This window comes from Phyllostomus discolor, chromosome 2 (genome assembly GCF_004126475.2).
Source record: "Phyllostomus discolor isolate MPI-MPIP mPhyDis1 chromosome 2, mPhyDis1.pri.v3, whole genome shotgun sequence".
Classification (NCBI taxonomy): domain Eukaryota; kingdom Metazoa; phylum Chordata; class Mammalia; order Chiroptera; family Phyllostomidae; genus Phyllostomus; species Phyllostomus discolor.
Window position 1 is genome coordinate 100,415,546 of NC_040904.2, and position 13,531 is coordinate 100,429,076.

The window sequence follows — 13,531 nt, forward strand, 5'->3', positions numbered from 1 at the left end:
TGGAGCATCATCCCTTAGACCAATCCCATAGACCAAAAGGTTGCAGGTACAATTCCTGGTCAGGGCATATGCCTGGGTTGCAGGTTTGTCCCCAGTTGACATGTATTAGAGAGGCAACTGATTGATGTGTCTCTCTCACATTGATATTTCTCTCCCTCTCTCTCTCTCCCGCCCTTTTCCTCTCTCTAAAACCAATAAGCATGTCTTTGGGTTAGTAATAAACAAATAAATAGATAAAAATAGTATAGTGGGGAAAGATATGAAGAATAAACAAATCAAAAATCACTAGCTGATATCATCCATGCTTATATTGGAAAAGTATGGAAGAATGTAAGGTAACACTAATAGAAATAGAAAAATAAACATTAAAAATGCAATTTTCCTGGCTGGCATAGCTCAGTGGATTGAGCACAGGCTGCATACCAAAGCATCGCAGGTTCAATTCCCAGTCAGGGCACGTGCCTGGGTTGCAGGCCACAGCCCCCAGCAACCACACATTGATGTTTCTCTCTCTTTCTCTTTCTCCCTCCCTTCCCTCTCTAAAAAGAAATGGATAGAATCTTTAAAAAATTCTTAAACAAAATGCAATTTTACAATACTTTCTTTGTTACTCCCTCCCATCTCCACTGAACAGTTTAATTTTTAAGTTTTAATGCTTAAAGGTAGCTGAAGGTGGATGGGTAATATGCTTATGATTGGTGAAAAATACTCTGGCAAGTGATATACAAATTTGCTCTTTATGATCAACTTAGAGGAAGCTTAAATCATAAGAAAAGATAATTCCTTTTGTTAAATATACAAAATATAAAGATGTGGTTGAAGACTGCTCTCTCTCTCAAGACTAGCATAGCAGCTAGATGAGAGTCCAAATACCACCTGGGAATTTAGTCATTTGAAACTAGAGTAGGGCAGCTAAAAAGGAAATCCAGAGAAAGATGCTGAATCAGATAGTTTTCCCATGGCCTTAAACAGAAATGTTTAAATAAGGATTAACCATGGATAAGCGTCAATGGAATACTTCCCTATACCTACATTATATGTAAAAATCATTTTAAATAGTGAATTATATGATATATATATATATATATATATATATATATATATGTATATGTATGTGTATGTGTATATATATATCTCCTGTGGCATTTTACCTTTTTTAAATATGTATTTTACTAACAAGACTAACATTTTAAGATGTAGTAAGATCTGTAATTCTTTACCTCTAAACTTTCAAAGGGCTCCCAATTTGTCAACAATACAGTCTATTTCTTGATATAATTTTCAAGGCCCAAGTGCCATTTTTTCCCTTTGGTTTAATTTACCACATCCTTCTAATGCTCTTCACATTTCAGATACATTACTGTCTCCTATGCATATCATTTATTAGCATCTCCAAATATTTGCCCCTACTAATTTCTTATCCTGAATTCCCCTTTCCTCTTCTGCATATCATATCAAAATCTTATTAATTCTTTAGCCATTTTAAAACTACTTGGACCAGCTAACTAGTACCTTGATTAAGAGACATTAATGAATTGAAGGGCATTTTTTGTCAATCCAAGCTTATTTTCAGAAATACTGTGTGAATTTTACATCTCCATTAGCTGTGAAAATTTAATTTTGTTACATTAATATTTCCAGATTATTTCTCACAGAGAAATCCCTCAGAGTTTGACATGAAGCTAACCTTTTAATTTGTTGAGCAGCTGCTTTTTCTCCTTTTTCATATTGTTACCCAGCTCTTCAAGTTTTTCCTTTTTGTTCAAGAAATTCAATCATGGCCACTGAGCTGATATTACATAGTATTTAACTTCCATATTCTGTTTTCTATCTTTTAAAATTCTTTTTGAATTAGCTGTATTATATTTTGCTTGTCAGTAGACCTGTAAAGTTGTTTTAAAGAGTAGGGTATACACAAATAAGTAGAAATTGAATATTTATTTATTAAGTCAGTTCAAATGACAGGTCTTGAATAATGCACTATTTGAAATTCTCCTGTCTAATAACAAGTTGGTTGCATATGCATACTCTTCTGTAAAATAAGTATATTACTCCTTTTTAGAAGCTATTACTTCGTTATCTCTCCTCTCCAGTGAGTAGAAGTTCACTGGATAGGAAGAAGAGCTGGGACTGGGGACAGTTTCTCTGCCCCTACCATATGCAGAAAAGTAATCTGAGAGAACCTTAAGTTAATTGACATTCATCCATGTATGGTGTTATACACCCATCCATGGGTGTATGTATACATCCATGTATAAGTGTTATATGTGAACATGTATATTGAAAAGAATTGACATTTCCCTTGAGCCATCTGAAAAAGTGAAAAGAAGTAAGCAAAGGAGAAGAGAAATAAGAGTGGATTTTCCCCCTATCCTTCTCAGACTGTTCCAAAAAAATCCAAGAACAAGGAAGACTCCTAAACTCTTCTTATGAAGCCAGTGTCATACTAATCCCCAAACCAGATAAAGATACAACAAAGAAAGAAAACTACGGGCCAATATCACTGATAAGCATAAACAATAAAATCCTCAACAAAATATTGGCAAACCACATCCAGCAATACATTGAAGAGATCATACACCATGATCAAGTGGGATTCATACCAGGGATGCAAGGATGGTACAATACTCACAAATCAATAAGTGTAGTACATCACATAAACAAAAGGGAAGACCAAAATCTCACATGATCATATCAATAGATGTGGAAAAACCATCAGATAAGGTACAGCACCCATTTATGATAAAAACACTCAGCAAAGTGTGAGTAGAGGGAGCATACCTCAACAAAACAAAGGCCATACACAAGAAACTTGCAGCCAACATGATACTCAACTGGCAAAAACTAAAAGTTTTCCCACTAAGGTCAGAAACAAAACAAGGGTGTCTGTTTTCACCACTTCCATTCAACATGGTACTGGAAGTCCTAACAACAGCAATCAGACAAGAAAAAGAAATAAAAGGCATCCAAATTGCATAGGAAGAAGTAAAACTGTCACTATTTGCAGATGACATGATAATGTACATAGAAAACCTTATAGACACCACCAAAAAAAACTACTAAACCTAATATGAGAATTTGGCAAAACAAGCAGATACAAGCAGATTCAGAAATCAAAGGCATTTTTGTATACTAACAATGGAATATCAGAAACAGAAATCAGGAAAAAATACTATTTGATACAGCAACAAGGAAAATAAAGTACATGGAAATAAACCTAACCGAGGAGGTAAAAGACCTGTACTCAGAAACTGTACAACACTGAAGAAATAAATTAAGGAAGACACCAATAAATAGAAGCATATACTGTTTTTATGGATTGGAAGAATTAACATAATTAAAATGTCCATACTACCCAAAACAATTTATAGATTCAATGCAATCCCTATTAAAATACCAATACCATATTTCACAGGTATAGAACAAACATTTCAAAAATTTACATGGAATCATAACTGACCCAAAATAGCTGCATCAATTTTGAGAAAGAAGAACAAAGTAGAAGGGATCACAATACCTGATGTCAAACTATATTATGGGACCACGGTAATCAAAACAGTCTAGTACTGGCATAAGAACAGACACATAGATCAAGGAAACAGAATGGAGAGCCTAGGAATAAACCCAAGTCTCTGTGGTCAGTTAATATTTGACAAAGGAGAGTGAAGTGTAAAATGGAGTAAAAATAACCTCTTCAACAAATGGTTTTGGGAGAGCTGGACAGCTACATGCAAAAAAAAAAATGAAACTTGATCACCAACTTACACTATACACACAAAAAGCTTAAGATAGATAAAAGACTTAAATATAATTGTGACACCATAAAAATCCTCGAGGAGAACATATGGAGGAAATGTCAGATATTCCACACAGCAATATTTTCATCAATATGTGCCCTAGAGCAAGGGACATAAAGGAAAGAATAAACCAATGGGACTTCATCAACATAAAATCTGCACAGCTAAAGTAAACATCAGCAAAATTAAAAGGGAACCAACTATATAGGAAACCATATTTGCAAATGACACCTCAAACAAGGGTTTGATCTCCAAAATATATAAAGAACTCACACAACTCCATTCCAGGAAGACAAAGAACCCAATTAAAAAATGGGCAAAGGACCTGAACAGATAATTCTCCAAGGAGGACACACAGAGGGCCCAGAGACATATAAAAGGATGCTCAGCATCACTATCCATCAGAGAGATGCAAATTAAAACTACAATAGATACCACTTCACACCAGTCAGAATGACCATCATAAACAAATAAACAAACAATAAGGGCTGGTGAGGGTGTAGAGAAAAGGGAACCCTAGTGCACTGTGGTGGGAATGCAGACTGGTTCAGACACTGTGGAAAACAGTCTGGAATTTCCTCAGAAAACTAAAAATGGAACTGCCTTTTGACTCAGCAATTCCACTGCTGGGATTACACCCTAAGAATCCTTAATCACTAATTCAAAAGAACCTGTGCACCCCAATGTTCACAGCAACATTATTTACAATAGCCAAGTGCTGGAAGCAACCTAAGTGCCCATCAGTAAATGAGTGGATCAAAAAACCATGGTACTATGGTACATTTTCACAATGGAATACTATGCAGCAGAAAGAAAGGAGCTCCTACCCTTTGTGACAGCATGGATGGATCTGGAGAGCATTATGCTAAGTGAAATAAGCCAGGCGCTGAGGGTGAATACCATATGATCTCACCTATAAGTAGAACCTAATCAATAAACAAATAAGCAAGCAAAATATAACCAGAAACATTGAAATTAAGAACAATATGACCGTAACCAGAGGGGAGATGGGAAGGGATAATGGAGAAAAGAAAGGAAAGGGTTTTCAGGAACAACTATAATGGACCCATGGACAAAACCAAGGAGGTGTGGAAGCAAGGGAGGGAGGTGGGGATGGCTGGGATGGGTGGGGGAGTGGTGGTGGGGTAAATGCAGACAACTGTAATTGAACACCCATAAAATACTAATAAAAATGGCACATTTACACAAGGGAATACTATGCAGCAGATAGAAGGCAAAAAACAAAGAAAGAAGGAGCTCCTACCCTTCATGACAGCATGGATGGATCTGGAGAGCATTATGCTAAGTGAAATAAGCCAGTTGGTAAAAGACAAATACCATATGATCTCACCTATATGTGGAACCTAATCAAGGCAATCAAGCAAGCAAAATACAACCAGAGACATTGAAATTAAGAACAAACTGACAGTAACCAGAAGGGAGGGAATAACAGGGAGAAAAAGGGGAAGTGTATGTCATCAATGAACATGTATAAAGGACCTATGTACAAAGCCAAAGGTTTGGGAGGTGGGGATGGCTGGGGTGGGGGTGAGTGGTGAGGGTAAAATGGAGACAACTGTACTTGAATAATAATTTTAAAAAGAGAGAAAAGAAAAGAGTGGAGTTGTGTTTTTGTTTCCCTCTAACTGCCTCCTCTGAACCTTGGCAAAAGAGAAGTGTTCTCTGCCTAGTAATAAAGACCAGGGTGAGGGAAAAACATAAATCCAAGGTTTCATGTTAACTTTTTCACTTAATCAAATCTTATTTATCTTTTTATATATAGCTTATATCCTGTTTTCTTTATGGTATGTCTAATGATTACCCTAGCTGTCAATTATCTTTAACTTTAACCAATACTTATTGTTTGGAAGTTAATTTATATCAGTCTTTCCTATCTCACTGTTTTCTGAATTTCTTTAAGGAAAGGATCATGTTGTATATATCTATTCAGCTTTTATGTCTACTAGAGCAGTGGTCCCCAACCTTTTTGGCACCAGGCACCAGTTTTGTAGAAGACCATTTTTCCACAGACAGGGCCATGGGGGAGAGACTGGAGGCAAGAGCTCAGGCAGTAATGAAAGCAAAGCTTTCCTCCCTTGTCTGAGACTCACCTCCTGCTGTGAGGCCAACAGGGGGTTGGGAAGTCGGGGACCCTTGTACCAGAGCACTTACTTGATACAAGACACTATGCTACCACTAGGAATAAATTTAAGAAACTGGAACAATACTTTTTAATTTTATCTAATTCACAACTACAGAGTGAACCTGTACAAAAACAAAACAAAACACCAAAACTCATTGTTTCACATCAATTTAAATTGTTTATAATACAGTGATGGAGAATACAGATTTTGGTTAGGTAGAACTTGGCTTTAAGTTGTATGACCTGATAAAGTATCTCAATCTCTCTATGCCAATTTTGCCATGTGTAAATTGGAAAAAATAGTAACTGTTTTATAGAATTAATGAAATAATGTATGTAAATTGCTTACCATTGGTCTGGCATATCGAAAGCCCTCTGATGATGGCTCTTATGTAAATTAGTTTTTATTAGCTACTTAAAGTAGAGCTAGGCCATTACCTTGTCAGAAATTATCTTCTGATAACCTTGCTTTTACTTCTATGTAAATAATGTTTCAAAGAAGGGTTATATGATACAGGGAGGATAGTGAATTTACAACAAAAAGTTCTGGGATCTAATGATGTTGACATTTTACTTAACTTTTCTTTATTTCAGGAATTGAGTTTTTGTAGCCTTTTATAAGCCCATAGAAGGATGAACCAAAGATAGTGTGATATGGGTCAGAAAAATTACATATGTTTATGCCAGAATATTTTATTTTGGAATATAGTTATCTCAAACTATTAACTCCCCCTACTTGTTTTTACTTATTTCATTAGGCTATTCATTCAATTGATTGGCATCATGAGGGCAAACAGTTCATGTGCAGCCATTCAGATGGAAGCTTGACTTTATGGAATCTGAAAAACCCAAGTCGTCCTTTCCAGACCACAGTTCCACATGGTAAGATGTATTCTTTCAAAAGAAATAAGCTGTAGAGTTACAGTGCCTTGGTTTAAAGTATACAAGGTGGTTTCAACGTGTTTGGTAGAAAGAGGAGATAGTACATAGTTTCTGATTCTAAATACCTCTTTTATACCTCCTTCAGATCTGCCTCAATGCCCCAAACTTTCTGTCTATCCACTTTCCTACTTTCTAAGTGATATTTATATAGACCTTCCCAACCAAAAGTTAGATAATGGATAGTTGGTGTATCTAAAACAGAGGAGATAACAAAGGCTATTTGGCCAGTTTTAAGTATTAAGGCACTAGTGAGAGAATGGCCTTACCTAGATCTGACTTTCATATCTAATTCTTATACTGCTTTATAGTCTGTTCTTTTCTAGTTCTCCCATGTATTTCAATTTCTGCCATTTGGTTCCACTAAATTATGAGGACTACGGTACTATTATAGGTTGTATTTATCTTATCTTCCTCATTGTATAGATGTATTTAGCATTCATGTTGGACCTGCCTACCTAATTGGGCAGAATAAAAAGTTCAAATGTGTAAATATTTTTTATTCAAATGTCCACATTATTTCCAAGAATATTGGTGATGATCTGAATTCCATGTTTATCTCAAACTGTTATTTCTTCAAATAGAGAAGTCAAAACCTACATTCTATTTTTATAGTTTCTGAGTGTTTATTATAATGTAACATTTAGAAAATAGTATTTTTTATAATGGGTATGTTATAAGTCACAAGATGGAATTATTTAATCTTGTATTGGTCTGCCATTTTGTATACCACAGTTGCATGTTCCATTTGCAAATGATTAATACAATTAACATAAGTTTCTTTACTTAGAGATTATTTTACATTTAGACACTTACTTGAGATGCTTTATTTAAAGATTGCTGTTATAGAAACCTTGGATAGGTGTTTGCTATACATCTACTCAGGTTTAATTTGTTTCTATGGTGGGTTTCCCACCCCTCCAAGCCCCTTCCCCTCAATCCTTATAATTTTTATTTGCAAATGTGTAATATGATTTATTAATAATTTTTTTTATTCTGTTCTTCTCAACAGTCAGCTTCTATATAAGTTTTTTTTTGGCTTGTTGGATAATTGATACTTTCATATGTCTTGCCATTTTATCAGTTTGGGTGATCTTCTACAATTCTGTGAGATGAAGTACTGTTCACAGGTTGTTGAAAACATCAGCATCTGTGTCTCTCATAACATATCAATTAAATTAAATTCCTGCTGCTTTGCCATGACACAGTTAAGCCAGTGTCCATGATTTTGATAATAGAGGCATTCATTGTTATATCTACCTATATTCTTTGGAATAATTTTGTTTTGTTTCAGCTATTTTTATTTTCTAAAATGAAAAAATTTTCTCTAAGTACCACTTTAGCTGCATCCTATAAATTTTTGTATGTGATTTCATTAATAGTGTGTAATTTTGTTAGTATTCAATCTGAGGCATTTTCTTATCCCTATTATAATTCTCCTTTTTTACCTATGTATTAGATATGTGATTTCTAACTTCTAAAAATGTTTCAATATATATTTTAAAAGTGTAGTCAGAGAGCATGGCATGTACTAGTCCTACAAAATTTACTGAGATATGCTTTATAATTAGACATACACAATTAACTACTATGAAGTTCCAAGTGTACTTGAGAAGAATGTGCATTTTCTGTTACTCAGAGGTCAAACTCAAAATTGTGATTTTTACTTTGTACTGACTAAATCTTTACTTAAGTTTTTATTGTTTGATTTTTCAATTCTGAGAGAGGTGAGTTAATATCTCTAGCATTATGAAGTTTTCCTTGTAATTATGTTCATTTCTGCTTTATAAACTTTAAAACTGAAATAAATAGATCAAGGTGGTTGATAGCATTAATCAGATCATCTATTATTTTACTTATATTTGACTAGTGCTACCAATACCTGAGAGAGTGGTACTAAAATTTCCTAAGAAGATCATGGAATTATCTACTTTTTACTTTAATTCTGCCCTTGTTTGTTTTATATATTTTGAGGCTTTATTGTTAGGCATTCATTTTATGTACTGTAGGGAGCATATAGTTGGGTCTTGCTTTTTTAACCAATCTTATATCATTTAGTGGAGTGTTTAGTTCATTAATATTAAATTTAGTGGTTGTTCAGATTAGATATACCAACTTATTTTTATTTTCAATTGGTCCTATCATTTTCATTACTGTTTTCTCCCCCTTTGCTTTCCTTTAGATTATTTTAATGTTTTTATTAGAATTCTGTTTCAATTGACATATAAGCACTTTATCCTCTCATATTTTTTACTCAGTTTCCCTAGGGATTACAATGTACTTCCTTAATTTTTCACAGTCTGTTAGAGTTGTTATACTCTACATAAAATGTAGAAATCTCACAACAATATAGATTTGTTTACCTTCACCCACTATCCTTTATGCAATAGTTTAATGTAGTATACCTAAAGACATTGTTATAATTTTTGCTTTCAGTAGCCTTAAGTATTTTTAATTAAGAGAAAATTTTTGTATTTTTCTCTTATTATTTTCAGTGCTTTTTATTTATTCCTGAAGATATAAAATGATTTAGCATTTCTTATAGTGAAAATTAATTTATATATCTCTTCTTCGTCTAAAAATTCCCTTTTGTGGTTCCATTCTTGAAGGACATTTTATACTGAATATTGATTTCTGGGTTGATTTGCTATGTTGTTTTCAAGGTGTTAAAACTGTTGTTCCACTTTCTCCTGTCTTTCATGGTTTCCAAAGAAATGTGTAGTGTTTTCCTTTGGTTCCTCTCTGTATAATGTATCAGTTTTTTTCTCTGGCTATTTATTTTTTCTGTATCTTTTATATTCAACAATTTGACTATAATGTATGTAGGCTTATTGCAAGTTTATTCAAGTAGGGTTCTAGAGAAGGATAAGAGTTAAGTCTTTCTTAAATGTTTTGTAAAATTATCCTGTGAAACCATCTGGTTCAGGGCTTTTGTCTGCCAGTAGGTTTTTGATTACTGCTTCAATTTCACTAGCTATTGTTGGTCTTTTCAGGTTTCTGCTGCTGCTTCATTCAGTTTTGGGAGATTGTATTTTTCTAGAAATTTTTCCATTTCACTCAGGTTTTCAAACTTCTTGCTGTACATAGTAATTTCTTACAGTCCTTTGTATTTCTGTAGTATCTGTTGTAATTTCTCCTCTTGCATCTTTTATTTTATTTATTTGGGTCCACTCTTTTTTTCTTAATGAGTCTGCTTAACATCTTGTCAATTTTGTTTATCTTTTCACTGAACCAGCTCCTGGATTTATTGATCCTTTGGATTGTTCTTTTATCTCTATGCTATTTAATTCTGCTCTGATCTTGGTTATTTCCTTCCTTCTACTCACTCTAGGTTTTGTTTGTTGTTGTTATTCCAGTTCTTACACATTTAGAATTAGATTGTTTATTTGAAATGTTTCTATCTTTGTTAGGTAGGCCTGTATCGCTATGAAATTCTGTCTCAAGACTGCCTTTGCTGTGTCCCATAAGTTTTGGACTGTTGTGTGTTCATTTTCATTTGTTTTCAGAAGCTTTTTGACTTCTTCTTTGATCTCATTATTAACCCATTCATTGTTTAGTAGTATGCTTGAAAATCTCCATGAATTTGAATGTTTCTGAGTTTTTCCTTGAGGTTGGTTTCTCATTTCAGGTCCTGGTGGTCTGAGAAAATGCTTCATAAGATTTCAGTTTTCTTTACTTTTTTGAGGCTTGTTTTGTGTTCCGTCATGTAGTCTATCTTTGAAACTGGTCCATGTGCATTTTAAAAGAATGTGTATTTTGCTTCTTTGGATGAAAGGTTCTATATACCAATTAAGTACATTGGATCTAGGGCATTGTTCAACACTGCAATATCTTTGTTGATATTTTGTTTGGAAGATCTATCCATTTTTGACAGTGGGGTGTTAAAATCCCCTGTGTATGTGTGTTGCTATCTATATCTTTTTTGAATTCCTCCAAGATTTTCCTTATGGGGATTAGGATGCTCCAATAGGTGCTCCTGTGTTGGGTGCAATAATGTTTACAATGTTTATGTCCTCTTGATAGATTCTTCCCTTGAGTATTGTGAAGTGTCCTTCAGTGTCTCTTTTTATGGCCCTTGTTTTGAAGTCTATTTTGTCTGATGTAAGTATTGCTACTCCAGCTTTTATTTCCTGTCCATTGGCTTGGAATATTTTTTCCAACACTTCACTTTCAGTCTGTGTAAGTCTTTTTTTCTGAGTAGGTTTCTTGTAGGCAGCATGTGTGCAGGTCATGTTTTCTTATCCATTCAGTTATCCTATGACTGTTGATTGGAGCATTTAATCCATTATCATTTAAGGTTATTATTGTTAGGTTATTGTATTTTACTTATTCTTTTTTCCTTCTTTGTACCTGTGTTTCTCTCTCCCTCACTCTTGTTCTTCCTCTTACAGCAGTCCCTTTAGTGTATCTTGCAATGCTGGTTTGGTGAAGGTATATTCTTTCTGCCTTCTCTTGTCAGCAAAACTCCTTATTTGATCTTCCATTTTAATGAGAGTCTCGCTGGGTAGAGTAGTCTTGGTTGTAAGCCTTTGCTTTTTATTACTTGGAAAATACCTTGCCAATCCCTTCCGGGTTGTAGTGTTTCTGTTGTTAAGTCAGCTGCTAGCCTTATGGGAGCTTCCTTATATGTTATTTATTGTTTTGCTTTTGCTGTTTTTAAGGTTCTCTCTTTGTCCTAAAATTGGACATTTTAATTATGATATGTCTTAGAGTAGGCCTCTTTGGGTTTGTCTTGATTGGGATCCTCTGTGCTTCCTGAATTTGCATGGTTTTTCCTCTCTCCTGGTTCGGAAAGTTTGCTGTCATTATTTTTTTTCAAATAGGGGTTCTATCCCTTGCTCCTTTTCTTCTCCTTCTGGTATTCCTGTGATTTGAATGTCATTACATTTCTTGTTGTCTTGAAGTTCTCTTAAGCTGTCTTCACATTTTTTTAGTCTTTTTTCATGCAGCTGCTCTACCTGGGTATTTCTTTGTACCTTGTCTTCCAGCTCACTAATTTGGTCTTCTGCTTTACCTATCCTGTTCATAATACCTTCTATTGTAGTTTTTATTTCAGAAATTATATTCTTCATTTCTTCCTGGTTCTTATTTACAGTTTCTCATTCATTTTTCATGGTGTTATAGTGCCCATTCAGTTCTTTGTAGTTGTCTATGAGTTTCTTGAGCATCCCTATAACCATTCTTTTGAATTCTACATCTGATAGTTTACTTGCCCCCAGTTCATTTAGCTCTTGTAGTGGGGAGTCTTCCATTCCTTTCAATTGCAGGTTCTCTCTTTGTTTCCCCATTTTAGGTTACTCTTTTTGTTTGTTTCTGTGATTCCTGGTGCTCTGCTTTGCTAGCTGTCTTGTAAGGTGAACTTCTGTGTTAGAAGTTCTGTGGGATTCAGTGGTGCAATCTCTTTGATCTCCTTGTCTGGATGCACTAGGGTATCCCTTTCTTGTGTTTGTTAGGGCTCTCTTGTTGTACTTGGTTTTTACATGTTGGTAGTTCCTTTGTTGGTTGGTTCTCTCCTCCAGGGGATTTACTGGTATTCACAATTCCCATCTTATCTTATATGTGATCTGGGGCAGGGCAAAGGTAAAGTGTATTAAGACAGCAGGGGAGTATTGTATGGGATTTAAAGTACCAACAAATAGAAAGCAGATAGTTGATGTTTTGGAGACATACAGTATTAACCATGTTATTTCACCCAACCAGCCACTTTTTATAAAAGGTGAAAAAGAGATAAGACTCTTATTAGAGGGGAAAAGAATGTGAGCTGACTCCAGAAAGCACAGTGCTTATGCTAGGTTAGATGATGAGATATAATGAGAGTAAGGGATAGAAACTTGGCATAATGTATGAGAGAATAAAGTTAACCACAACAGTAATATGCTCAGGAAGAAAGTGAAATGGACCAAGACTAGGGAAGGGTGTTATGTGGGTTTGGGGACAAAAATAATATGACAAGAAATATATGATCCGAATAATAAGAATAAAAAGTAAAAGACCAAGAGTAGTGTATTATTGGAATATAAGTGAAGTAAAAGAGTAAAAATTAAAATGCAATATGAAAGAGAGAATGAAGAAAAACAGTCAAACAATGAAGTCAAACAAACACAACAAAGAAAAGTACATGGAAAGAAGAGAAATTTAAAAAATAAATTAAAATGTAAGAAAAATAAAAATTAAAATGCAAGTTCTGTAGGATAGCAAATTGAAATTCATCTCAGTTTGTTGACTTTAACCTTCTGATCTCTCTTTGGATCAGTGTTCGGTCCTCTTGAAACTGGAAAAGACACTGGCATTTGGGCTGCTTGTCACTACCAAACCCAATAAGCAATGACAGTGATTGAATCTTTATGGGTGCTTTATTCAGATGGCCAGCAATCTGAGAAGATGGTTGGTTCATACCCTAACAAACCATCTTGTCTTCTCTTTCCAGGCCAGACTTTTTATAATGGGGATGGGGGAGGTGGGGATAAACAAGGTGCAGTGAGAGCTTTGAGATTCAGGAGCTGCAACATTCCTGTCCTGGGCAGTTACCCAGTCCCAGGGAAGGGTGGTCATCTGTCTCTCTCTGGAACACAAAGGCCTGCATGCCTACAGTTGTCTCCAGGCAGTAATTTTAGCAGTGCCCCAAGAGGTCAGCTGTTTTCCCAGGAGCCAG

At 34.8% G+C, this 13,531-nt stretch overlaps 1 protein-coding gene across 6 annotated transcripts in view; it reads left to right on the forward strand.

Moving 5' to 3' along the window:
- The window catches only part of STXBP5L (syntaxin binding protein 5 like), a 335,631-nt gene that overhangs the window by 122,872 nt on the left and 199,228 nt on the right, over positions 1-13,531 (forward strand). For all 6 annotated transcript variants that reach the window (XM_028505036.2, XM_036018147.1, XM_028505038.2 and 3 more), the window contains exon 9: positions 6,699-6,822. In XM_028505036.2, coding sequence (XP_028360837.1) covers positions 6,699-6,822 — 124 coding nt within the window. The remainder of the gene's footprint in view (positions 1-6,698; positions 6,823-13,531) is intronic.